This window comes from Charadrius vociferus, unplaced genomic scaffold, assembly GCF_000708025.1.
Source record: "Charadrius vociferus isolate BGI_N301 unplaced genomic scaffold, ASM70802v2 scaffold206, whole genome shotgun sequence".
Classification (NCBI taxonomy): Eukaryota; Metazoa; Chordata; class Aves; order Charadriiformes; family Charadriidae; genus Charadrius; species Charadrius vociferus.
The window spans coordinates 1,274,046-1,300,841 of NW_009649137.1; the positions used below are offsets into that span (position 1 = coordinate 1,274,046).

The following is a 26,796-nucleotide window of genomic DNA, read 5'->3' on the forward strand; positions in this document are numbered from 1 at the left end:
AGAGGCACAAAGAAAGATAGCTGATGAAAATAAAAACAGCTTCTGCAGCCTGAGAAAAGTTATACCTTCTTTTCTCCTGGCCAGCTGGTGGAGCTAGCTGAGATCCTTCATTCTCTTATTTCTGGGTGATGGGAGCTGACAGTGGTGTGGGAGATGCAGTATGTAACAGGATAAGCTGGAATTTATCAGCTGACAGTGTGGGAAAAGACTTTTAGCTGCTTTGCTCTCTGCTTTATCCGGGAAAACCCATTGCGCATACAGAGAAATAAGCTGGAAAATTGAATGGGTATTTTGCTTCTCTAACTTGCCTTACTCTTGACAGTGAAAAGGAACAACCCCCAGAAACCTGCATACTGTAGCACATATTTATCAATGAGTGTGGGGAACCAGTTAAATCTAGTGTTGTGTTCAAGTGTGAGCACCTTATCTAGAGAGATGGGTGTTGAATTCCTGACCAAGTAGCGTTCATTACATGCTCAGCTGCTTTATTAGAAGTAATAGGATGATGGGCATTTTATAACCCCCACTGGAGACCATACGATTAATGTCCTACTAGCTCTAACTGTAATAAGCTAATAACACTAACCAATTATGTAGTTGCAGTTCTGTAACACCTCCTGAGTAACATAAGCATTGCGGTGCAAAATGAATTAAGACCATAAGTTAAATGTTAACCATTTTTTTTTAGGTTTAGATTTGGTAGGCAGCTAGCTGTCATTAGGACCTTTTGTGAAGCACTGTTAATATGTGAGTGTCTCAACTTGAAACACCCCAGTCTGAAGATGTTGGCTTACCTTTTGTTTTGTCCTGTCTGTAATTATTCAGCAATAAAAATAGAACATTATTTGTTTTAAAGTCCACAGGTATGTATACAACAGTGTGAGGGAACGAGTTTTGGATGTGTTTCCAGAATTGCTTCTTCCTGTTGTATGGGCAAGAAAGTAAGTTGTGTATTCTTGTGCCAAGTTTTAAACCTGGGTACATCATCTTAGTTCTGAAGTCAGCGAGGCGAGTAGAAGTGAAGGATGGGGTGGATTGTGGTTTTTTTGTTTTTATTTCAGGGTTTTGGGGTTTTTACTTTTGAAGGATTCAGCTCTCTATCAGTCTCCCTGAAATAGTTAGCTCTGTTGTGCCTGGGTTTCCACTGACTTTTTCCTTAGAGTATAAAATATCTGTAACTCCTTTTTTCTCTGGAGTGGTAGCAGTGCCCTGAATAGATTAGAAAGAGAAGAGACCAGCAGAGGAGGCTCATTGTAAGAACATGAAGCTAAGAGGAATTTTTGTTTCAGTATGTAAATTTTGGTCCAAAATAGAGCAATGACTTGTCCTGATCTCCCTTTGCTCAATATTAAATATGCAGTTACAATTGGAAAGTAGTAATAGACAATTTTGCATCACTTTCAGCTGATTTTATTTCAGGTCAGTCAGTGGAGCAAAGAAGAGATGTAACAGCTAGTTTTGTGCATGGTAATGACAAATGCTCTGCAGATCTTTACATAAACTGTGACAGTTCAGCTCTCCAGCAGCATTTCTTCTCTGCTCTGTTTTTCCTGATTGGCACAGAAGTCTTTGAAACTCCTGAGTTTGAATACAGTACTTCTCTGTTTAGTTTAAGAGGGTGAGAGCAACTAAGCAATAGAGATAGGTCACTGAATGAGATTTTTATAGCTGCGAAGCAGATATAAGGAAGTTGAACATTTGACTTCCATTAAAACTAAAAGCAGAGTCTTTCAAAATACCTCCCATAAGGTTTAAGGAAACGCTTGCAATTGCCAAGCTATACTTAATAAGATGATAGCTCTTTTGGTGTTTTTTTTCCCCTGTAACTTTTACTTAAAGTTAACAGTCCTATTAGGACTATCAATCAGTTTTTAAGTTTCTTTTTAGATTTTACTTTGTTGCTGTGTTTAAAAAATGAATTTTTTTTCTGTATATGAGCTAAAGATGTTACAGTTCAGTCTTGCTTATTAAAACTCAAGCACATATATGAAGCTGTGCAATTACTGATTTTTCTTCCATTTTAAAAAAAAAAATTAAAATAATACAGGAATTTAATTCTTTTTAAAACATGCACATCAACTGGGTTTTTTGTTTACTTTCAAATATATTCAGTGTGTATGATGGCAGGACAAGTTTCTTCCCCTGTGGTTTGACAATAACCTGGGGCTTTCAGCACTGCTTCTTAGGAAATGGGTCTGTGTTAATGATTGCGTTCACGAAATCATCGAAATCATCGCCTGTCACCAAAGAAAGTGTGAAAGGGTGCAAGTGTAATGCAAATTGTCTGTTTGTCCATTTGTGTGAGTGTGACTGATGTGAATGTGAATAATAATTGGAAGACTGGATTGCTGGCTTGTAAAAAAAAGTTCCATAAAAACATGGAACCTGGACTGTAGCCGGGAAGTCAATCATCTTAATGGCTTCTGGCTACAAATGTCTTCAGGTAAACTAGTGTCAGTGATCCCCTGGCCCCTGGTATTGGACCTTAATTCGCTCATTTCTTTTCTTAAGAATTGAAAAAATTATTGCCATCTCCCTCTAAGCATTCCAAACCAGAATTCTTGAATGCAAATGGAAGTAGAATAAGGTAATTCATGTGACATTGTTAGTAGGCATGGAAGTGGGTTTTGCTTCTATGCACAGTTGTTGGCCATGCAAAGGTATGAGCCTCCAGAATAAGGTATAAAGTATTTGTGTTCAGTTTTTCTTAAGCAACTGAGCCCTGAACCCTGACAGCGTCTTTTCCCCTTATGCTGTATACCTGTGCAAAGATGTGGAAAATGTAAATCAAAATTCCTCTAGAGAGTAGAATTTTGAATGCATCCTGCACCATCGTCTTAAAGTGGAAAATATATGAAACAAAACTAAGCGACAGAGGCTGACCAAATACAGAGCAGAACACAATGACTAAAATGCCTATTTGTCATTTAGGATTATCTGGATGAAACAGAAGAAGATATTGATGACATAGTGGCCTCTCGTTATTCAAGGAAACGCGGACATTTGACGAGTGGATTATCAACAGTAAGATCTTGAGTAGAAAATATATGCTTTTTTCTTCTACGGAAGACCATCGTTGCTCCAAAAAGAAGTTCAGCTTCATACCACTCAGCAGCATACCGTCTTTCATCCTGCACTTGAGAAACAGCCTTTAACATTTAGATAGTTTTTCTAGTATATTTTTAATGCTGTTCAAAGCTAAAATGCTGTTCTCCGCAGTGCATGGGAAGAGAAAACCATTTTGCGTACTCATCAGCAGACTTCCTCACATGCACAGGTTACCACCAAGCTGACATGTGAAGAAGGGAAAACCATAGGTGTTTGCAGTTACGTGACTGCTCAGCTTTGCAGAGGAGCGCTTAATCTTAATTTACTTGAAATGAAGAGAACCAGGCTGTGGTGGGATCTTCTGTCTCAAACCACCTTCTGATTATTCAGGTTCTTGGGACACAAATGCTTGTCTGTATGTTTGCATGCATGCCACTTCCGTGGCATCATTGTCCATCCCCCAACCCAGCTTCTCCCCTTCTTCATGACATGATTGCTATGCCACCCACAACTGAAAAGTGCTAAAAGGGAAGGGAAAATTTGGTCCATGACAGTAACCAATGAACTGTTCTTCCTAGACTGCATCCCCATTAGTCCCCATGCAAGGAGGGCCCAGGGAACGCCCACTTAAGCTCTTGATCCCAAAGAGATGGAGTCGGCTGAATCCAAGCTTGCCTTACCTGGGGAGTTAAAAGGGCTGAGAAAATTGCTGTCAGTGCATTTTGGTATCTTAGATCTGGCCGTGTCCAGACCCTTTTCCCTTCTAATTTGTGTAGTTCACAGAAACAGACACAACAGAGACCTGTGGCACTTTGCACCAAATTGGACTTGAGCAAATGTAGCCTGTTGACATTGGTGTAATTAGACCCACTTACCCGAGGTTGACTATGACTCATTGTCTCCAGTGCTTGCTGGTTCCGTGGATTTTATAGTCAGAATTACTTTTATTTCCTCTGAATATTGATATGAGGGTTGCAGGTGCTTAAGTGCTTTCTCTGTTTAGGCTGCTAATTGAGGAACTGCATTTGGAGATCCTTCCCTCTGTGTACTGTGGGCAGCATTCTGTCTGTGCATTGGGTTCTGTCCTTTGCTGTAGATTTCCCGTTGACCTTTTCCTTAAGCAGAGTGCAGCTTTTCCACTGCTGTAGGATTGAGATAATCTCACATCTCAATGCTCTTGTTTCTCTGTATTCATCGTGACATGATTTTTAATGTCACTGCAATGCTATGTTAATGGCAAAGTTGCAAACTGCTGCTCCCCGCAAGAGCCAGGTCAGTTTTACATGCTCCTTTTATATTCCCCTTAAGTGTGTGTTACTAATTACTAACACTCCTGCTCTCTCTTATTTTTGCCTTTACTCTGCTTGTTGTAAGCCTTCTGTACTGCACAGATTTTTTTCATCTACTTACCTGTCAAATGACTGTGTACTATTAAGTCACATTGAAGTAATGTTATTAATGAACAGTAGGCTCTAACTGCATGTTTTTTCTCTTTCTTTTTCTTTCTTTTTTTCAAATATGAGAATTTAAAGTACAGTGTGGGTATTCTGACAATGAGCGTTTGAGGTAAAGGAAGAAATATCTCAAAGGGTAAAGATCCTTGAAGTCTACCTGTAACGTGAGTGAGCAAAAATGGAAATGGAAAGTGACATTGAACAGGAACTGTAGCTCAGCATCAGAGTCTTTTTCTTTGTTTTCACAAAGCTAATATATGAACTGTGTATTTAGTTTTCCCTGCATCCTCCACTGATTCCTCTTCTAAACACATTAATGTGGTGGTGTCAAGAAGCATCACATCAGTAAGACTGAGTTGTTCCAGTGCCTTACTGCATCCATAAGATATGATGCAAAACAAACATAATCCTTAATGAGGTACTAAAATGAGGCTCTGTGGCCTCCATATGTGGTGGTTGTTTACTACTTATGAAACTGGAAAATGAGTAGATTTCTTAAGGACATTACATTTAGCATATGCGATGTCCAGTGTAAATGCCACAGAACAGTTTCTGTGGGGAAAAAAAGTATATCGACTACTTCTACTAAATTTGTGTTATCTTCGTGGTTTGTAAGCAATTCACGAATTGTGTTTGAATAAATTCTAGGGTCAGAGGTCATCTATTTAGGGCTATATTAGACCTTATCTATTAGGACTTTCTGTTGGGTTTTTTCCCAATCATCTTTTATCCCTTGCTGCCCACTGATCTAAAGATCAAGAAAAAGCATATTTGGATTCAGTAGAGAGAAAAACTCATCCATCTCCTCATGTTGGTATAACCTTGTTTGTTTTCTGAAGTGGGCACACAAATTGTTTCTTTCCTGTTATAGGGATAATTTAGGCATTTTGTAGCACATACTGGGACCGTAAAGTTCACTAACAGTGTCCAAAGATACCTATTTTCCTGTTCATGTACGCTAGAGGTGGAAATGCATAAATGGTAAAGGCTGGAATTTAGCTTGAGGAATGTTAGGAATAGGAGGAAATATGACACATTTGTTGGTGTGTGTTGCTAATTCTCCAGTAATTTTAACCAGTACTGTTCATGGAATTTCAGCTAATTGTACAAAGGAATAAAAGGAAAAGCATTTTTCTTTTTTTTTAAATGAAGAATAAAGAAGGCCAGCAGAAATACAAAAAACTACTATATTTTGCCATTTATTATTCCTACATGATGTGAAAAATTAGGTTCATGGATAATGATTGCTTGTTCTGTTTTTTCATGTCTGTTCTTGTTTACGATGTTGACATAGGCCTGCTTATCACTCCAGCTTTCCTTGCAGGCCCCTTAGGCAAGGTGCTTCAAGAGTTGAGTTTTGCCACAGACTTTCAGAAAATCTTTTTGTGTGGCACTTCCCCTTGCCAAGAGTTGAGTTTTGCCACAGACCAAATCTTTTTGTGTGGCACTTCCCCTTGACTGTGCTCTTCCTTCCTCCCCGCAGCTGATAAGGAAGGAGGTAGATCAAGATGTAGTTTCCCTTGAGGTCATTGGTGATATTTCCAGATACTGCTCTAGCAACCAGAAGGGGGAAAGTGTTTCCTAAAACATTCTATTACTGTTTGTTTGTTTGTTTTTCCCCAGAGAGTGACACATTTAAACATTTGTGTGTGTTATTATCTATTCTTACAAACTCCACAGAGAAACTTCAGTTTCTTACAGAGGGGCAAATCCTGCACAGATATGACTGCTTAGCTTTTGACTAGCTTAAGTGAGGACTGACTTCACGCAGATGTAAATGAGTACAAATCTAAATACAATCCAATACAAATCCAAATCTGTGGAGTTGGTGTTCTAAAATTTAATTTGTTTATTTTGTTATGGCAGATGCTCCATTTCTATTTATTTGCCTTGAGCTATGTGTCCTTCAATCCTCAAAGTATATGGAAAACACTCAGCATTTATCTGATTTGGTGATACCTTTTTCTTTCTTTCTCGCGATGGCTTTACAATACAAACTTCCTTTACCTGTCTATATAGGTAAAGATTTACCACTGCACTTATTCTTTCTTATTGTAGCTATCTAATGCTCTTTTCTCTTGATCTTTTGTGCTGCCTTCTTGAAAGAACTCCCCAGAAGGCTCTGACAGAAAATGGACATATTTAAATGTGCCTGAAACAGATGGTGATACTGTGAGTTCTCCTGAATCTTCTGCTTAGCTTACTTTTAAGGGTTCTCTCTCATTTCTCCCTTTTTGTTGAAGACTGTACCTGTGTGTCTTGCAAGGTTTCTAAGTGTTAGGATTTAGATGGTTATATATGGTTTTGAGCAGTTTTGCTCAATGACTCAAAAAAACCCATGCACCCCATTTCTCGAATGCTTCTGGTTCTGGCAGTGTGCAAATTGCTCCGGTTTTCTGTAAAAATATTTAGTTCTTTCCTAATTGTAATTTGTTGGAAGAAGAAATCCTCATAGCAATACTCTGCGTGGTATGAGTGAAAAAAAAAGAGAGTGAGGGGTGATATATTATGTTGCAGCAGAAAATTTTTGGCATCACTGCTAAATTTTTTGGATTTAGGAAAGTTGCAGAAATGCTGGGTAGTGAATTTTGCTCATTCTTTTAGAATTGCTAGTGAGACGTAAGTTTCACTTTAAACAAACAGGGATTTATACCATCTCCATTATGGGAAACATGCTTATAACTTATTCTAATGGTTCTGCAGCAGTTGTCTTATGAGATTCAGTAAAAATTAGCTGGACAGCTAAGCCGGAGAGGTGCTTTTTTCCTGCTTGGAACTTACATGAGCTTACAATTTATGTAGCCAGTCTGCTTTTCAGTTCATGCATGAATTAAATGGTGGTAATTTAGATTTAGTCATGTTTATAAATAGGTTTGGGTCCTGCATGGAAAACCATCGACTGTCTAGACATTTAAGCTTTTATTAATTATAGTTCTTATTCTCTTTTACATCAAATGGTGGTATTTCTGTTCTATGATATATCTGTTTTCTTAGCAAGTCGTAACAAGTGTGACAATATTGCAAGGCTGTAGCTGTATGAAAAAAGCAGATTCTGGAAAAGAGTAATTTGTTTAAAACTCTAAGTCCTTTTTTTCTCTCCCTCCAGACAAGCATTAACAGCATGATGAGTGTATATAGTGAAACTGGTGACTATGGCAACGTGAAGGTCAGTGGTGAAATCCTTCTCAACATCAACTACAGCTACAAAACAGGTGCCCTCAACATCCTGGTGAAAAGTTGCAGAAACCTGGCCGTTGCAGATGAGAAGAAGCAAAGGACCGATCCGTAAGCACAGAGAAGAGTTTCCTTTTAGGCTCTGCTAGAGGTGTCCTCCACCACGTCACACGCTGTAGTCAGTGATGTTGCCTGGGGTTGTGATATAAGCCTGAGAACTCATAGCATCCAGTTGCTACAAGCCAGCATTTTGATGATGGTGGATTTTGGATTCCCTGTGGGAAATGCATTTTCAATATGTTTATTAGGACCACACGTGGCTGTTCTTGGGAAACAATAAGATTTACTTGAATTATCAACCTGATCAATAGTAAAAGGGCAAAAAATATGAAGGGATAGGGAGGCTGAATTTATTTCTTATTTCTAGAATCAAAACTAAAGTATATGAGAGGAGTGATGTTTTGGAGGGAGGGACAGAGAGAACTTTGGTTTTACGCATCCATAGATTCACTTTGTAAGGACCATGTTTGCTGAGCTTCTCATTATAATTTTCAGTATAATATGTAAATTCTCTCATCAGGAAGTAGTAATTAGTGTTTCTAATCATGTGTAATTCTATTGTATGTAAGGTATTAAGTTTTTCATTCTCTTGTCTTTTCAGTGTATGTGTTGTTGTATGTAACCAGTTAGTAGTCATATGCTACAAAAAGGAAAGCTTTCTGCATTCCTGACAATGAGTAAATTAATTTAGCTCTGCCTTTTGTTATTCTGATCCTATCAAACTAACGTTGGTATGTTTGTAGATAAAGACCACACCTTTCCATGTTTCACATATTCTCTGTTACATGTAGACGTTGTTTAGACTGCAAAAATTAATTTCCTCATATGTGTTGCTCATGCAGCAATGTCAGGTCCTTGCTCAAACTGGTCATCTTTATTCCCTGCTAATAACTTACTACTTGATCTGCAGATATGTCAAAGCATACCTTCTGCCTGATAAGTCCCGCCAAAGTAAACGCAAGACCAAAATTAAAAGTAACAGCACCAATCCAGAATTTAATGAAACGCTGAAGGTGAGAACACTGTCTCTCTCGCAGGCTGTGATGAATGTTCTGCTTGTGCTCACAGGCGTTTTCTATATGTATTCCAGTATGGGGATTAGAATTTGGAAGAGATGCCTCAAAAGGGAAGGTATTTAAGAAAAAACATCAAGTAATCCTATGAGTTGTAATTTTTGGCTTTCGGCATTGAGGAAGTGGTTTTGTTTGGTTCTCCCCTTTACAGGTGTGATAAATGACTTAGTCCCAAATCGGGTTGCAATTTAAGTTTACAATTTATTAAATGAATAAATGCAAGCAAACAGCGCTGGGTGCATCGGGAGCCTCTGCTCTACCGAGACGGACACCGTACAGTTCCTGTTTCTGGTTTATATCCTTTCTGCTAATACACATTCTTTAAAAGGTGGGTCTATGTGAATAAATTCCAGAAGTAGGCTTATCTCTTTCTGCGCATGCCTTCGGGGTCTTCTTGGCTCCCATCTGGTGGTCTTCCTGGCTGCCTTCAGGATTACCCCAGATTCCACGTATTCACATGGCCTTCCTGGCTTACCTTTAGGATGTCTCCAGATTCCATGCATGTGCATGGCCTTCCTCAGCTCACCCTTAGGGTGACTCCAGATTTTTATGGCTTGACACCATACGGTTAACAGCAAAACCAGTCCAAACTAACACACAAGTATGTCTTTTACAAAAAGCTAAAACTATATACATTAACCACTCCATTTCTCTTAGGCCTGTGGTTATACAAGGGTATATAAGACAGAAAGTCACATTTCACCATGCGGCCCTAGCATTAGTCCATATTGACACGAATCAGGTGAACACATTTCACACAGGTAAAACTTCTGTTAGTTTCCATAGGTCTCTTTCACAACTGTCCATGTTCCCAACTAACGTGAGCTCAGAGTCGTTAAAAGCACCTCAAATATTTCATATGCCCTAAGTTAGCAACTGATGCTGAAGTAGAGCTAGCTTAAAACTTCCCATCTAACTAATTTTGAAGAGAAAATAATATTTTGCAGTAAGATCTGAATTTTTCTGGAAGCTTTAAAGCAGAACTGACTTTGATAAGAAAATGTGAACAACAGCTTCACTACCTGCCTTCCTAAAAAGCTGTGGTGAAGTTTGTTTTCTGTTGCAAAAGACAATGACAGGTTTGTTCCTTCAGTACAGCGCCCAGGTTCTTTCCTTCCTTGCCTGTTGCCCATGTCCACTACAGAGGCTGAACTATTTTGACCTCCTCATGAGCTGCTTATTCACCTCCTTGGCTCTGCGGTGAAGGAGGGAATGGGAGAGTTTCTGGCCAGTTACTGCCTGTCTGGTACCTGGACCGCAAGGCTCCTGGGGATTCCCCTTCCTGTCAGTTGATGAGAATTATCCCAGCTGTCTGTCATGGGGCCAGAAACTCTTTTTAGTTTCTCCTGAAATATTTTTTTTTTTTGTAATTTCAGTGATGTTTTAAATACGTTTCTTATAATAGATGCTAATAGAAGTTTGCTGGCCAGTATATTTGGCTTAATTTGGCTGCAAAACCATTTTGCAGACTTACACACTCTTGGTCTGGCCAGACAGCTTGCCAAGGGAGAGCCTCTTGTATAGCCTCATTTTTAAATGGTTTATAGTAACGTTAAGACTTGCCTGAATTGGGAAAAAAAAAAATAGTGTTAGACTCTATTTAGCAAGGAACATAGCACTAAACACGTTTGCTGGTAGGGAAATCAGTGAGGATAGGACCTAGCAGCTTGCTAAAAATGCAAATTGTAACAAAGAGGGCTTACTTGAATTGTGGGTAAGTAAGCAAGAGTTACATCTGTTCGTACCAACTGTAACTAGTGCTAAAAAAGAAAAGAAAAATAATTACATTTGTCGGTATCTTCCTTCTTTGACTTTTATTCCGTTGTTGCTAAATATGACATCTTTCATAGTGGAGCCTTTGGCATCCAGGATTAAGAATTGTAGATGTATCTATATATGAGTATCCTACTTGTGTGGCTCGCCAACTGACTTGACTGTCTCAGCTTGTGGAGAATACGTGTCTGTGTCCAGACATTGTTCCTGATGAGCAAAGAAAGAGGAAAAAAAAAAAAAAATTACATCTGGGTCTCTTCAGCTAACACTAGGAGAAGGGTGAATTTCAGGGAATTAATGGGCCTTTCACTAAAAGCAGAGTGTGCAGAGCTAGAATCCCAGATGCTTATAATTTTCCGTGTATTTGCTAGAATATGATGTTTCTTCAATGGAGTTTTTTAATAGCTTTCATAACAAACAATGGTTACTAAGACTGATAGGCTTTGTGCATGCTTTGCAGATGCAGTTTTGCTTGTTTTCAGAATTTTTTTTTTGTAAGTTACAAAGATACAATTGAAAAGGAGAGGATACTATTTCTAGGAAGTAGCGCACAGCAGACTCTCTTTAGGCATGAAAGAACCAGTGGGGTTTCTTCTTATGAACTAAACTTTGATGTCGATCTGCTTCTTTTACATAAGCTTGTAAGGAATTAACAGGATCATAGTTTTAAGCATCATAATTTCCTTTATAGTCGTAAATACCCAGTAAATAATATAGCAAATACACAATCACGATAGTAACATTGATTACAATTGGATGCATACTGCAAAGAAAAGAGTTAGGTTTAACATTAACAGTATGAGCTTTCTAGCTAGATCAATCTTGTTTGCAAAGAAAACAAATCTCTCTTTCATGCTTCATTCGTTAGCTGCTGTGGGCTTTATGAAACTGAGCTAGAGCTGTAAAAGTCTCCGTGGAAACTATTATTTATGCTTATTCTGAGAGTTTCTTTTTCTCTTTTTCTGTTGGTAGTATGTCATCAGTCACACACAGCTAGAAACCAGGACCCTGCAGCTTTCTGTCTGGCACTATGACAGATTTGGACGCAACAGCTTCCTTGGGGAGGTGGAAATTCCATTCGATTCCTGGAACTTCGAAAATCAGGGCGATGAGTGGTTTGTGCTCCAGCCTAAGGTAAGGGTTTCCAGGGGCCAGTGAAAGTGTTGCGAAGCAAATTTAGCAAGGCTTAGTTATTTTTCCTTTGGAACGTATTTATAAAACAGTGACTTTGGGTGTCTAATACGGTAATAAAAATACTATCTTTGTTCTTTAGTCATTCAAAACATACTGGTTTAAAAGTCTTCATGAAAACTTTACATGTGATTAGCTACTTAAACAACCCCCCCTTTTAAATAAAGTGTAAGTTCATCTTGTAATAAACTGCAGTGGAGAAATGACCTGGTAAATAAATTGATTATTCTTTAAAACTAGCAAGTAAACCAAAGGACTTTTCTACCACTCTCCCCTACCCAACCCTTAACGGTTTATTAAAGAAATGGATCTTTTTTATTTCAATTCAAAGTGCTTCTCACTTTTCAGCTGTGACAAAATGACTCATTAATCTCTTATTGACCTTAACTAGTAAAGTACAAGATAAGGCTTCTCAGCAGGCAAATCAATCGGTCTGTGAAACAGGACTTGCATTGTACTTAGCTAAGGATAGGATGACTTCTCTCTCTAGAGCACCCCCTGCTTTGGCGAAGGTGTTTATTTTTGGAAGAGACTCAAAGAGCTGTTGTAAGATAGAGGATTAAAGGCTTCTGTCTTGCTTGCTCCTGCAGCAGCCAGAATCCCCAGAAATTCTAGTGGTTTAGCTTGCCATTTCAGAAAGTGTATTTTTCTTGCTGCAGAAAAATCCAGGGGTTTACTGCAAGTGATGTGGCAATAGACTCAGATGACTTGCTTGCTCGTGTTCACTATTTTTAAGGAAACAGTGTTATATTCAGGGTTTTAGGAGGCAGTGTTTGATTTGTGCCTTTCTCTCAGGTGGGAGATGGATCAGATTACTGTATAATTAATTTCTAGGTATAGCCCTTTGTGGGGTTTGCGTCTAAACTGTCACAAATTTATATTTTAGTAAATAATTTGCCAGAAGATACGTAAGGAAATTGGTCTCTTCTTTGAACCCTTACACACCTCACACTTTGTAAGTGGCAAGTAAGATCATTCCCAGTTTCCTAGTTCAGCTTTGTTAATAAGGGTGACCAGCAGCCCTTCCTTCGTGGTCCAGGAAAGGTGAGACCAGGAAGAGAAAGTGGCTAATGATGGCAAACGTGTTTCTGTCAGCGCTGTGTCCCGCACAGGATTATACTGTCCTCCTTACAAGCTTGCTTCATGTAAGTTACTTTTGTTGGGTCTGCTCCTGAAGCAGAAGAAACATTTGCTACATCTCTGAAATAGCTCTGGCTGGTGTCAGAGGTTGCTCATATTTAGTACCCACCAGTCTACAACAAAAGATACACATCCAGTATTTGTTTTGCTCACAGTTCGTATGCAGTGTTGGTCCAAAATTGAGCTTCTTATCATGCAGTAGTCTCTTTGGCATCTCATTTCAGTCTTTGGGGATTTGTGTGTGGATGGGTGGTTTCTTTTAATCCTAATGAGGGGGAGGAAGACAGTCCTGAAGCTGTCCTGCTCAGGCAAAAAGTAATGAGGTGCTAAGCATTGCAGCCTTTCCAGCTGGAAGGTGTTGTCTGATTATTTCCAAAACCATTAAAAGGATTTTTAAACGAGTGCTTTTTTTTACCAAAGAAAGCAAACACAGAATTGCTCTTGTCTGCCTCCTAAGTTGTTACAAGTAATGATTCTAAACTTAAAATGCTGCTCAGATTATTGATCAGCAAAATGGATAATATATTTGAAAAATCAATTATTGCATCTTGAATTAAAAAAAAAAAAAGCATGGGTTAATACACATGCAAATTACATTCTGTCCTCCCATATGAACTGCCTGATAGAGACAGGAATGGCAGTGAAACATTTCCTGGGTTTTATTACAGCACTCTATTTATTTTGTTATGAATCATTTAGCTGCTTTAGTGAAAGGGTTGGAGACTTTAAGACCTGTTTCTTCTACGAGCATCGAATGTCTGTTTTCAAGAGGAGTGTGGTTAAATCAGAAAAAGAAGAGAAAATCATTCTGTGGTTAAAGAGTGGGCAGAGTCTAGAGCCAGGTTATATGTGGGTTTGGGGAGGAAGCTGACAAATTGTTCCTGATGTAAGAACTTATACCATTGCTTGTCCACCAGCAGAACAGGAAAAATAATCCTTGTTGCCTTTATGGGAAACTTGATCCTAAGCTTACAGAGTTTAGACTATAAGTGAGATACCTGACTGGCAAGATTTAGATGTTGTGCAAATTATTCCACAGCATTTTACTACAATTTTTTTTTTTTTGTTGTTCTCTGTTACCATCAAACAGTGATGGAAACAGGACTGTATTTCTCAAAGTCAGTGCAGGAATGTCTGTGTGGCTGTAAAAGTGCTTCAAAGTCACAAAAGGGCTATGTCTTTATCACTAAAATTGCTTTGTTTCCTGTCCCATTCTTGTGTACAAACACACTAAACGTGGTTAGTGCCTTAGTCTGGAGTCTGTGATAGAAAGGCAATGCATATCACCATATGTATTTCTTTTTGGTGGGTTTTTTGGTTCTGTTTGCTCTTGATGGTGGAATTTTTACCATCCTGGGGAGTCAGGAAACAAGCTGAGTGCATCTCAGAGAAATACTGTCACTGATCAGACAGACCTTCGTTTATAAGCAGTTCTCTAAAAGTTTGTGTGGTACCTTGGGGTGTGCGTGTCTTAGCACTCCAGGGCACACTCTCTTTATACACGTGCTTTGTCACTGTGATGGGTCACAGGAAGATTTGTTTATTTGCACCCAAACCTAAGCACTGAAGCATGTACAGCAATGCAAGCATGTGAGTAGTCCCACCTCCATCAGTGGACATCACTGAGCAAGGTTAGCATATGCCCGAGTTTTTCATAGACCTGATCTCTAATGTAAACGTACAAGACTTTGTTTTCACTACCCTTTATTTTTGTCGGAGAAGTCAGTTTAAACTGACATGCCGCATTCCTTTTGCATTGCATCTATTGTTTTTAAAATTTAATTTTCAACTTATGATGCAAATGGAAGTTCAGCACGTGTCAGGGAAGGCCTAATGTTCTTTTAACAAGGATGCTCAGAAGAGTACTGAGTGCATTATTTCTGGGCAAGATTCAAACATTTATAAAGCAAAAAGATGAAGAAACAGTAGCTGTGTAGAAAAGGATAAGGATACTGGCAATAACAGTTTTCAAGAAGTTTTTCTATTTCAGAGCTGGACTCTGCTCTCTTCCGCCACCCTGGTGCCCCACTTCTCCATTCCATGAGTGACTCAGGAATGACTCTTCTAAAATATAGGAAACCAATTCTGGTTTAACATCCTGATTGGGGGAAATAAGGGCTGCATGTCACCTTAAATTAGCTACCATTTATATGTCCAGAAATAAGTTCAAGGTTTTTTTCTGTTTGTATGCTTCACTTATTCATGCTAGATATCTCTCTCCTGTGTATATTCGCTCAAGAGTGCCTAATGCTGAGTGGCTTTATTTTCCTGCGCTCTTGCATTCGCTAAAGTTTTCTAAAATGTGACTGCATTCAGTCTGGAATGTCTAATTATCTGAGAGTGGGCTGGCATGTCTTGATATGTTTAAGAAGTGTTTCAAATGCTATATGGGTACCACAAAATTAAAATCAAAAGGAGAAGGTGAACGCTTAACTTCAGCTGGATTTCTGTCTGTTTGGGTTTTTTTGCAGGTGGAGGTTGCCACAGATGTTGGGCTTCAATATAAAGGAGAACTGACAGTTGTTTTACGTTACATTCCCCCAGACAGAAACTTAATGCTTCCTCTAGGGCAGTTTCAAGGTAAAGCAAACATTAATGGTGGCATATAATAACATCCCTCTGAATATTAAAAACGCTCACCTAGGGTGAAGTAATGGTATTAGTGAGGATTGAAACAATACTTAAATATACTGGCTGTCTTCATCTGTGGAAATTATGAGCCTTGAGTGTGTTTCTTCTGCTCCGTCCTCTTCTCCTACACTGAATTTAAGGAGAGAGGAGGGAAGAGGAGTGTGCACTCAAGTATTGATGCGTGGCTGTGACGTAATTAAAAAAAAAAAATCAAGACATTAGATAACATGATCGAGGACAGCCACATAGAAATAAATTGTCTACATCATACTCTGAGGGTTCTTTGTTCAGTTAGTTATATGCAGCGTATAGCTGGCCAACGTAATGACTTAGTTCTTCATGCTTAATTATCCTTAAGCAGTGTTAGGTTGATGGTTGGACTAAGTGATCTTAAAGGTCCCTTCCAACCTAGACAACTATGAAAGCAATCACTCTGTAGCACCTGAGTGTACATGGATATACCAGACACAGGTATATCACTGTCTTAGTGACACAATTGCTTGTTAACATTAGGATTTGATAGATGTATTAGACTTTTTTCTTTTTGTTTTTTTTTTTTTGACAGATGATATTGCCTCTACTAGCAGTAATTCCAAGCTTTTCTCTCTTGAAAGCTAATTGTTGCCTGAAAAGTCCAGATATACACTATCTGCTTTCTTTTTTTAAATTAGTGCATTTTAACATCCCTCCTGATCTTTGTTACTGATGGTTTCAGCCTGAGTCAGTGTGTGTGATCCCTGCTGATAAGCCTCTTAGAATCTGCAGCAGTAGCAAGTACAGGTATCCTCATGCTGCTGTTCAAAAGCAGTAGTGTGTCAGTGCACACCGTGTCCTTTGTCACAGTCTCTGAGGAGCACTGCATCCTTACACATGGAATACACGCAGTGTATTTTTACATTTTAAACTTTGGGACGGAGGTTTTATACCTTGCTTGTCACGTAGCATCAGCTTGTGGCCTTAGCATCAGTGGTGGCAGTGGATTCTGACAAGAAGGTAGGACATGGAGTTCTTTGTGTTCCGCACAGTAGTCCACAAATACTTGTATTCAGAAACAGCTTTGCCTAGGGCACCCTGTTGTGTCTAGGAAGGACTACGTGGTCAAGTTCTTTATCAAATATGGAGTGATTTTTCTGCCCCTGCCTTATTAGTTTCTCTACCCATAGAGAATCAGAATCTCCTTATAAGACGTATTTTAATCCCATTGCAGGAAATGAGTGAAAGAATCTAGCCAAGATGACTTACATTTCCAAATCAGTCTCACAGTGTATATATAATTCCTGACGATGACATTGCAACTCTGTTCTATGTATAGGAAAGAAGAGCTTTAAAAAAGGAAAAAAAGGAGACTCTCATATGCCATCTGGAGGTATATTAGAAGTCCTCGTCAAAGAAGCAAAGAATTTAACAGCAGTGAAATCAGGAGGCACATCTGACACTTTTGTGAAAGGGTCTGTGGTTTTTGTCTCCCCATTTTTTTTAATGGCTGCAGTGAATCATAATTTGGCTGACCCAATTTTTTTCAATATATCTGTATATATGTGTATGGAGTGTCAGTCCTGAAAAGCAACTGGCACCTCAGAATTGTATGGTGAAGAGAAAAATGCTGTGGGATGAGGTCAGAGAGGTATGAATTGTCTCAGTGGTTAAATACATCTATACTGAAATACTACTCAATCAAGAACCAGAACCATTCATACGTAAGTATGAAGTGGACTAATGTGTTATAGAATATAACGTTTGGTAAAATAAAACACTTCCACTGAGTCAGCGGAGAAGTACGTGATTATTCATCTCTTCTGAAGGCAAGAAGTTGTAAATCAGGGCTCTCACACTTGGACATGGTACCTGATCTGACAGTGACATTTACATTTTAAGGAAATTGAAACAGTACATATGTTTTGCTAAGAGAAATAGCCAGACTACATCCTGAATAAGAAATTTGTTTTCAGGAAGATATAAGTCTGTTTGGATTCCTTGCAAAACTGCGAATAGCACCTACAAAAGCTGGCATGCTCCATCAAGCTGAGGTTCTTTCTAATGGATGTCACCTGAAACATGCAGAAAGAGAAAATTCATTATGTGTGTTAGGAAATTCTGTTTTAATTTAAGTAAATATGCTAAATGAGAAAATATTTTTCTCTCTTATACTGTAAATAGTTTTGGGGGATTTTTTTCTGGTGCTTAATTGGGAAAGCTCTTCGGCATGTAGTACTGTGTCAAGGAGAACATTTAAACCCTGAGGGTTCCCAGGAAGTCTGTTGCTGACTTCAAACATAGTATCTTAACTCTAACTGTGTCTCATTGTTAACATTTAATATTCTTTGGCAGAAGATGTTTAAAAATTCTGCTCTGATGGCTTTCAGGTTTGATTTTAAAGATGCATCATTTTGAAAAATTTAAGGTTTGTGTCACTTATACTCCTGTGTATACATGGGTACATAAAAATATGTATAGTATGACATATATGCACCTTTTTATTAGATAAGCAACATTTTGTGTCAGACAGTCAAAATCCAGACTATATAGAAAATGCTACATCTGGGATATACTTCTGTTTGAATAAAATGAACATACTCCTGCATGCCTCATTATATTGGATTTTTCATAAGTGTAAGTTATGCTTTTGAAACGTTAAATTTAGGAAATAATGGATAGCTTAAAACATTTTTCTTTGCCAGTTTTTGCTTTCAATGCTAGCTGTCAGAATTGCTGGGTTTTTAGATATGCTCTAGTTCATTAGTAATGGTTTGGCTGTTGTTACTAAATGGTGACCATAGAAAACATCTTGCCTTTAATTCCTTGGTGGAGCTGAGAATTTAACTTGATTTTGTAGTGTGCTTCAAACTAGCACTAAGCTTATACACTTCATGCAGAAAAAGTTTGAGCTATTCTTCCTATGTATTTTTTCTCCCATGCCATCTCTCTTTTGCTGGTATATGTGAGAGCATTTCCTTTTGCTGAAAATAGACTGACTGATCCCACCGGAGCTCACAGCAGACTTCAGGGAGAAAATGTTGTCAAAGCCTTTTTATATTAGCAGTAGCAATGCATGGCCAATAATTCTCCAGACTATCTTTAATTAGTGGTGTCTGCTGTTGCTGACATGGATTATTCAGTACAGTGAAAGAGGAGTCTCTTTTCCTTGGACTGTCAGTCTGTCATATGTCATGGCTAAACACATAGTCAAGTTGCTGTCAACCAGTTGAGGTGCTGCAGTGGTCTAATCTGCACTGTTAACTTGAGATAATTTGACATAGGTTAGCCCACCGTAGTAAACTAGCTCATGTTTATTGTCAAGTAAAAGCCTGCACAGGAATCCTGATCGGGGTCTAGTGATATAATTTGTTTATATGTCTGTCCCTTTAGTATTTATGCGCAACCACGTAGTTATTCCATTAGCTTTGCTGGAGGAGGTGAAGGTACAGACTATAAAAATTTGTACAGACCTCTGATTTTGAAACAAGAGTATTAAGTTCGCTTAGGTTCACTGAAGGCATTCACCACTAAAAGTGAAATGTGAAAAGCTTGTCAGACTTTACAGCTTTAGTGTTTCTGCACTCAATAGGGGGGTTAGGCAACGCAAATTAATAATGCTAACCTCCTTATCAGTCATGTCCCTTTCTTTCTTGAGGACCTGCTGTCTTAGTTTCAGAGTAAGACTGGACTAGGTGACTCCAGAAGCCCCTTCTAGCCAACATTTTTATGATCCTGTCTGTATTTAGCCTCACCAAAAGAAAAAGGTTGTGGTTAAGACCCAAGGCATGGGGCAAGGAAGTCTAATTTCATTTTCCACTAGTGCTGACTGACATTGTAACTGTAAGAGCAAATGGAGCACAAATGCAAAATAGGCACTTCAGGTATATGCTTAATTTCATAACAGTGGGGAAACGGGGTTCGGATGCTATTTGAGCCTCTACATGTTTGTAATTCTTTGTGAATATTATGTGACATCCCATCTACGTATTCAGTCTTCCTTTTTTTTTTTTTATCTCCCAGGTACCTTCTCCCAGATGACAGCAAAGCTACAAAACATAAAACTCCCATAATAAAAAAGAGTGTGAACCCCCAGTGGAATCATACCTTTGCTTTCTGTGGCTTGAATTCAAGGGATATACGTAATGTCTGTCTAGAACTGACTGTGTGGGACAAGGAGTCACTCTCCAGTAATATTTTTCTGGGAGGTGTCCGTTTGAGCACTGGAAATGGTAAGGTCCCACCTGACTTGTGTTTGCTTTTCTTATTCTGCTCTCCTTCTTCCTTGCCGCAAGTGAGTATATGTGTATGAGGGACAGCAATATTACGAGTATATGGAAAGTGTATGGAAACTCGGGGAAATTGAAAAGGGAGAGAAGGCAACATGTAATATGTAGATGGTTTAGTTCTTTCCTCTATTGAGTGAGACACAAAAGTTTGGTGCCCAGTTGTGCTTCAGCAAAGTCTAGAAGAACTGGGAACACCTTGGAAGCTTTTCTTAGTGTCCCAGGGAGGAAGAGGAGGAGAGTACTTTTGTCCAACAGCAGCCTTTCTGCTGGCAATGGTGTGATCTGGAAGAGGTGTGAAGCTGTTCCTCCTAGTTACTTGTGGTGCAAAGTGGGGAGGTTTCTGTGCTTCTGTCCACGTGCCACAAAGGAGTGTCGACGAACTGGTGCTCTCCAGGAGCTACCTGTTTTCCATGTAACTCCCTGTATGGGTAGTAGTGTAAAGTGCTTGTCACCTTTCTATAGACGGTTGGCGCAAATGAGCAAGTATTAAGTAATTGCTTGCTAATATGCCAAAATGCCTCATGTTTTTGCAATTACCAGGTGTAAGTAATGGCAAGGAGGTTGACTGGATGGACTCTCAAGGGGAAGAGCAACACCTCTGGCAGAAGATGATTGACAGTCCTGGAGCTCCTGTGGAGGGGATATTAATGCTGAGATCCAGCATGGGAAAACGCAGACTCTGAAAGACTTTAACTGCTGAGGGGTACCACAGGTACTCCTGACTTCAGTGGTGTTCAGACTCTTGTCACTTCGCCCATTTGAAAGTGGGGAAGGGTTGTGCTCTTTGCCTTGGATATTAAGGCTGTGAGTGAGATTTTAATGCATTCTGCACTTTCATGCGCACGTTTTTAACCCAGGCTTCCTGTATGGAATATGTTTCTCCTGAAGCCAGTGAGAAGTTGACCTTGTACAGAGATCGGACTGGCTTTCTCTGTCCCTTCTGGTGACTGGTGCGCAGCTGATGAAAACCTCTGCCTGGAAGGAGGCACAGAGTGAGAAAATTCTCTAGTTAGTCATTTAGTAAGTAATGCCTGGTTTGTGTATCTCCTTCTGGGTCAAGGATGGCCTAGAAGACAGCAGTGATACCGTACAAGCAGATGCAGGGCAAGTATTTGAAAGATAAAAAGCCATAATGTTATAAAGGATAACGTTTCTTTATGATGTTTGCCTGTTGGGCTGTGCAGGATGCAGGCTTGGGACCAAGCAGCCCACCACGGAAGGCCAACGCACTGTGGTGCACACTAGGAACAGGCAGCAGGTGAGCTGGTGTACAGCACTGGTGTTCTGGCATTCTCTGGGTGATTTTAATGCACTGTATAAAAGGCAGACTTGGTTCAACATAGTCAAAGAGCCTCTAATGAAAATAAATCATAACAAATCTCCAAAGCGTTTCCAGAACTACATGGTATTACTGTGTTTTTCATTTGGTTGACAGCTGTAGCCAAGATCTTCTGATGTCATTGAACAGTGGGAATACATTCACATGCCTGTCCCCATCTGATGAGTTGCTGAGATGAGACACACACTGGGTTTGGATACAGTTAGTGAAGATCTTGATTCAACAGATTGTGTAGTAAAGTGACATGATTAAAGCACATGACAGAATGATTTGCGCAGCTGTGGAATTTTCTCTGAATGGGCTGGGATCCCATTCAGGCGTGCCCACACGTGTTAATTATTAACCAGAGTAGAACTTTTTTCTCCTGAACTCCCCCTGTGAGTTAACAGTGGATGATAAGAGTGGGTTTTGGCCAATTCAATCATTAATCTTATTAACTGTGACAATTGTTCAACAGTAACTTTGCCATTTGGTTTCCTAAAGTGCTGTTACACCTACTTAGATCCCCCATCCTCTGGGGACTTACACGGGTCATATATGAAGAGCACACTGTTTTGAATAGTTGTTGCAGGATATTCCTACCATAATGAGATAGGATTATTGTCCTTTTTTCAAGGACTGCACATGTCTGCTTGCAAGTTTGGATTATAATATAATGGCATGACATGTCATTGCTCAGCATTTAAGACAAAGGAAGATCAGTAAACTGAGTGAACAACATTTCTTCTGAATTTTCCAGAATTAGAACATAGCTTCCTATTTGAACTGGTGAATTCATCTGTAGCTTTTCTTACCTTTTTTATTTTTTTTTTCGCCAACTGTTTTATTTTTTTGAAGCAATGTAGTATTAGTACTAAGAAAACAAATTGAAATGTATGGAAACATAGTCCTTACATAAATTACTGGGAAAAAACCCTAATGTTCAAGGAAGGTATCATTCCCTGTAGGTCAAAACACCGGTATTCAAACATTTCTGTGAAGAATAAAGACCATAAAAATCTAACTTGTTTGAGAGACACAAATGTTGTTCTTCACAATCCAGAAATTGCAAGAAATCTAGATTGAATGTCATAATAAGAACTGATAGCAAAGTAGCTACAACTGGAAATTTTCACAACGGTAGCTGTCCTAGTGTCCAATTATGTAAATATATTTAGAGCTGAATCAAAAAACCTTAAAGTTTTATGTTCATTGCTTTTTTCTTTTTAAGATATTTTATGGTGGTTTGGTTTGAGTTGCTTGAAACTGAAGGAAGTTTACAAGTAGTCTTTTAAAATCCCAATATTATTAGATAAAAAAAATATTTTTGTGAAAAATTGTTTTATTAAAACAAGGTACTATTTGTTTCATTTTTTCATATTTTCTATTAAAGTTATGCCATGACTTTAAAAAGTCATTGGAGGTACTGCTAGCCCAGTTTGAGACCCCCAATTTTCAGAAGTTATCGAGTCAACTTTGAAAAGAAAATTCCCTTAGAAAATCCCAGTTTGGGAACCAGAAGTCAGTAGTTGCTCAAGAAAACTGACTTCATTTTCTTCCCTCCTTTTTCTCCTTTTTTTTTTAAAGTTCTGCTCAAATTGGGCAGTGAAGCAAGTCTAGTCTAGTTTTCGCTGGCTTTTCATTTTATGCTGCAGATGCTGTGAGCAGATAAATTAGAGTACAAATATCGAGCACATACATTTTATGACCTTTTTCTTATCATAAGAGTTTTCTTTTAGTATTAGATTTTTTGTGTGTGTGTGTATCAACATCCTCCAAACTGAAACCAAACCTAGCTTTTGGCACCTAAACTACCTCTCTCTTTAACAGAATCGATTGGAATTGTCTTGGTTGGTTGTACTGCAAACCTGCACATATTTTGGGAGTAATAATATTACATTGACAAGGAGGCAGAAGCTTGATTTTTCCACTTGCTGCAAGTTGATTCAAAGGGATAAAGCCTGTTAAATCTAAAGAAAATTATTCTTCAGGGTAAAATTCCAGCTAGAGTTTTAGAGGGACACAGGGCAGTCAGATGTTTTGGGTTTGTTTCGTTTTGATAGTGACACTGGAAAAATAGAAAGAATACAAAAATTCCTCTAGGTTGGACCCCAAAATGGGCACCCTTTTTTTCTCTTGCTAAATTGAAAAGCTTAAAATGTTTTTGAACTGAACTAAACCTTTCATTTTTACATGGAGTACATTAGAGTTTGTCTAATTTTTGAATGGTATTTTCTAACCTTCTAAGCATTAACCTTTTGTCTAAATCAAGTCTTGCTTTGCAAGGAAAAAGTCCGTGCTTTATCACTTCAACTTCTGCCCATTTTTGTTCTGTGGTGGAATCTGTGATGGATGGACTCCTCTGCCAATTGTCACCCAGCTCATATGTGGGCTTTAAGTTCTGCCTTTTCCTTCCAAAGGGCAAAAATTTCACTCTGAGCCTGCACCTGAAATTACAGACCTGGTTACGAACGTAGGTGTCAACTGCAGTTCAGCGTATGAAAGGAAAAATTTCACCTGGAAGTAATTTTGGCCAAGGCGGTGGTGGTGTTTGTCACTGATGGGATTTGGAGTAGTACAGTGAAATTATCTCCTAGATTAGCAGTGACAATTCTGCATTATGGTAGCGTATAATAGATATCACAACCTGCCTCAAATGAGCCTCCGAGAGATGATGAGCATCATATAAACACTAGAGCAATTTGGAAAGCTTTGCTGTTTTATGATGTTATCGGCACATTTGTAGGAAGCGTTTGATTTGTGGGAAATGTCACATTTAATTATATCTCTTGTATCTTTGTTCTCTTCCTTTACAAAAATGATTTATGGTTTGGAAAAAAGCACAAGATGATTAACTGCAGATGTGATTTCTTGTTTTCCAGATATTTGAATTAATTGCCTATAATTGTGCATCATCACGTACTGTGTGTTACCAGGCTGAACAAAGACAGAAAGCCAGGAATTAGGCTAAAGCCTTCCTTTTGTATATATGTTTATGGTATTGAAGGTGCATGAATGGTTCAGTCAAGGCTATTTTTCAGGAGAAAACAGCCACAATTTTAACATTGATTCATAAACTCCTGCCTTGAGTAATTAGACATAGTAGAGCTGATGTTTCTAAAGTATTTCTCCACACCAACTTGAATAACTGAAGATGTGTCAGTGGAGAAGACATTTTCTCTACAGTGGTTTTTGAAAGTGTGTTACACAATGCATTTTACTCTGATACATGTTTTTCTAGCAAGGTAACTACAGGGTTTTCATCACAATCTTTTCCCAACTTGTGATTAGATTTTGAGGGTTTGACCCATTAAAGAAGAATAAAAGTGCGACTTTTGCCGTAAAACGTCAAGTGGGGCCAGTAAATACGTCTTTAGACAGCGTGGTTATTGCCAGTATCCATCAAAGAGCTGATGCCAAGGGCTCTCTGAGCCCTGCCACCAGACTTCAGCCTCCAGACCTGTTCTCTGGAAGTTTCTCTGCTCAGTTCATCAGCTATGTGAGGACTTCAGGCTTCTAAATGTTGATGCTCTTGCTTGCATGCTTAGATGCCAAAAGCGGGCTAAAATAGATTTGAGATGGCCTGCCCATCTCCTCCACCGTGTTATGTTTGAGCGAGGGTGGGAGGAAAGCTGCAAAAACTCTGAGGGACACTGTTGCCATCTTCCTGTGCTCATCCAAGTGCCATTTCCTTCCTTGAATGCCTTTTAGATGCTGCGTTTTGATCTTTCTTTCTCAGCTGGATGCTTTAGCAGTTGGTTTGAGAGAGAAAGCATTGGGATGGCACGTATGTTTTGCTCATGGTGCATTAGACTGGAAGCTTATTCTTCTGTGCCTCTTCCAATGCAGATTATCCTACGGTAGAATGAAAGAAGCATTTTTATGTATTATTTTTTTTTATTTTTCTTTTCCTGCCTGTTTAAGCTCTGCCAAGTGCAATTCTAAGTTGTATTCTGCAAAATGTCAACTAAACTCTAACAGCAGAACTGCTGTTGACTATCCCCTGGTACTATCTCATAAGGAGAGGTAACAGGAGGGTTGCATTTAGAGTGGTATAATTTTAGCTTCTTGAGGGGTATGCACGTTGCCCAGCTTTGGGCATGTAAAGTTTGCAGTTTGCTCTGTAGAGTCAATGAAGAGAAAGGCTGCTTGGATCTCCTACACCTTCCAAAAAGAGCTGAGTCCTCTTCCCACAGCTGTCTCGTTTGTGGGTTTACACGAGATAGTAAGGGTTGTACCTGAATCTTTGCAAGGGTCTCTCTTCCCTTCAGCCCTCCCTTTGGTTCAGGAACAATCAACAGGCCATTCTACCTGAACGTTGATCTCCAGTATCTGGAAGGAGGCAGCATGCAGCAGTTAAGTGATAGCCCCACCTATTTTCATCCATACGAGGTAAAAACTGAAATTTTACTTTCCTAACATACAGTATTGATTTTCAGCACTTTGCATCAATGACAGAAATAACCATCTTGTGAGAGCTGGTCTGCACTTTGAAAATTCTTTTTTTTTTTTCTTATAGTTTTTTTTTTAAATATTTTTATTTATTTGTTTTTACACACAGACATGTTAAAATTTGAGAACCCTAGAGAAATGGTGGTAGAAGATGTGAGGAATTCCAAAATAGGATGCAGACTTTTATTTGCCGTGATGTCTTTTACCAAAACTCAGCAGGGCATGCTGAGAAGCACGCTAGCAGAACCTTACCACTGTGTCTCATGAATTTCCTGCCTGGTGATTTCATGTTTGCAAAAGCTGTTTGATAAGTGGTAGTAATACAGTGTTAATTATACTGTGTATATTGACACTGACACTGGAAGGTGAATCTCTGCTTGCTTTTTACGTGTTTTTTTAGGTTGCTTTTGAAACTCACCCCTGCTGCATCTTGGCCCTTTATTAAGATTAGTTGTTTAACAATTCTACTTTGTGGCAATAACATCTATATGACTGTGTGCTACTGCTCCTGACAGCTCGATGTATATTTTTGAGGATAGTTCTAATTGTTGAGGTTTGCCTAAAGCCAAGCGTAGTCATTTGTTGCAGCAATTAGAGAATGCCGCGTATCCCTCGTTCTGCCTCTGTTCTGCCCAAAATCTGTTGCTAGCTATTTGCTTAATCATTCTGCTGGACGTGAACAGTAGTAGCAGTAAATGGTATTGCAGTATGTTAAGTTCTGCCCAAATTTAGACAAAACAAAATGTTTCCTGCCCAGAATATTTTTGTACTGTGCACTGTACATTCAGTTTTGTGGACAAAGGTGGCCAATAATACATTTGCAGCTGTTGTCAAGATTACTGTTCTGTCTTTTAAATTAAAATTCTGAAACACTGCTGTGTCCTTGTCTGTCCTAAAATGCATTACAGCAAACTTATAAGCATGTCTCCCAGGAATATCCCTTATTATCTCTCATTGAGGTAAAGAATTACTTAACTTATATGTGATTAACAATGCAAGAGGCCTGGCATGTCTTCAGAGGTGGGGTTCCTTTGACAGTCTCTCTCTCTCTCTCTGCTTTCTTCTGTTTATCTTAATTTCTACACTTTAATCATTTTTAAGCTATTTTTGCTTTCATAAGCATTAAACCTGTTTTCTTTTTAACATGCAATTCTAAGAATAAGGGGAATGCACTGTTTTCATCCCTCTTGCTAGAGAATTATTTTACATGTGCCTTAACC

General features: G+C 38.8%; 1 protein-coding gene across 1 annotated transcript in view; it reads left to right on the top strand.

Moving 5' to 3' along the window:
• SYTL5 (synaptotagmin-like 5) overlaps nt 1-20,489 on the top strand; it is a 58,415-nt gene extending 37,926 nt beyond the window's left edge. Inside the window, exons 9-17 of the mRNA XM_009888359.1 lie at nt 2,932-3,024; nt 6,609-6,674; nt 7,609-7,787; nt 8,647-8,749; nt 11,555-11,716; nt 15,385-15,493; nt 16,857-16,992; nt 19,541-19,749; nt 20,347-20,489. Of these exons, the coding sequence (XP_009886661.1) occupies nt 2,932-3,024; nt 6,609-6,674; nt 7,609-7,787; nt 8,647-8,749; nt 11,555-11,716; nt 15,385-15,493; nt 16,857-16,992; nt 19,541-19,749; nt 20,347-20,489 (1,200 nt within the window). The remainder of the gene's footprint in view (nt 1-2,931; nt 3,025-6,608; nt 6,675-7,608; nt 7,788-8,646; nt 8,750-11,554; nt 11,717-15,384; nt 15,494-16,856; nt 16,993-19,540; nt 19,750-20,346) is intronic.
• The last annotated feature ends 6,307 nt before the right edge of the window (nt 20,490-26,796 follow it).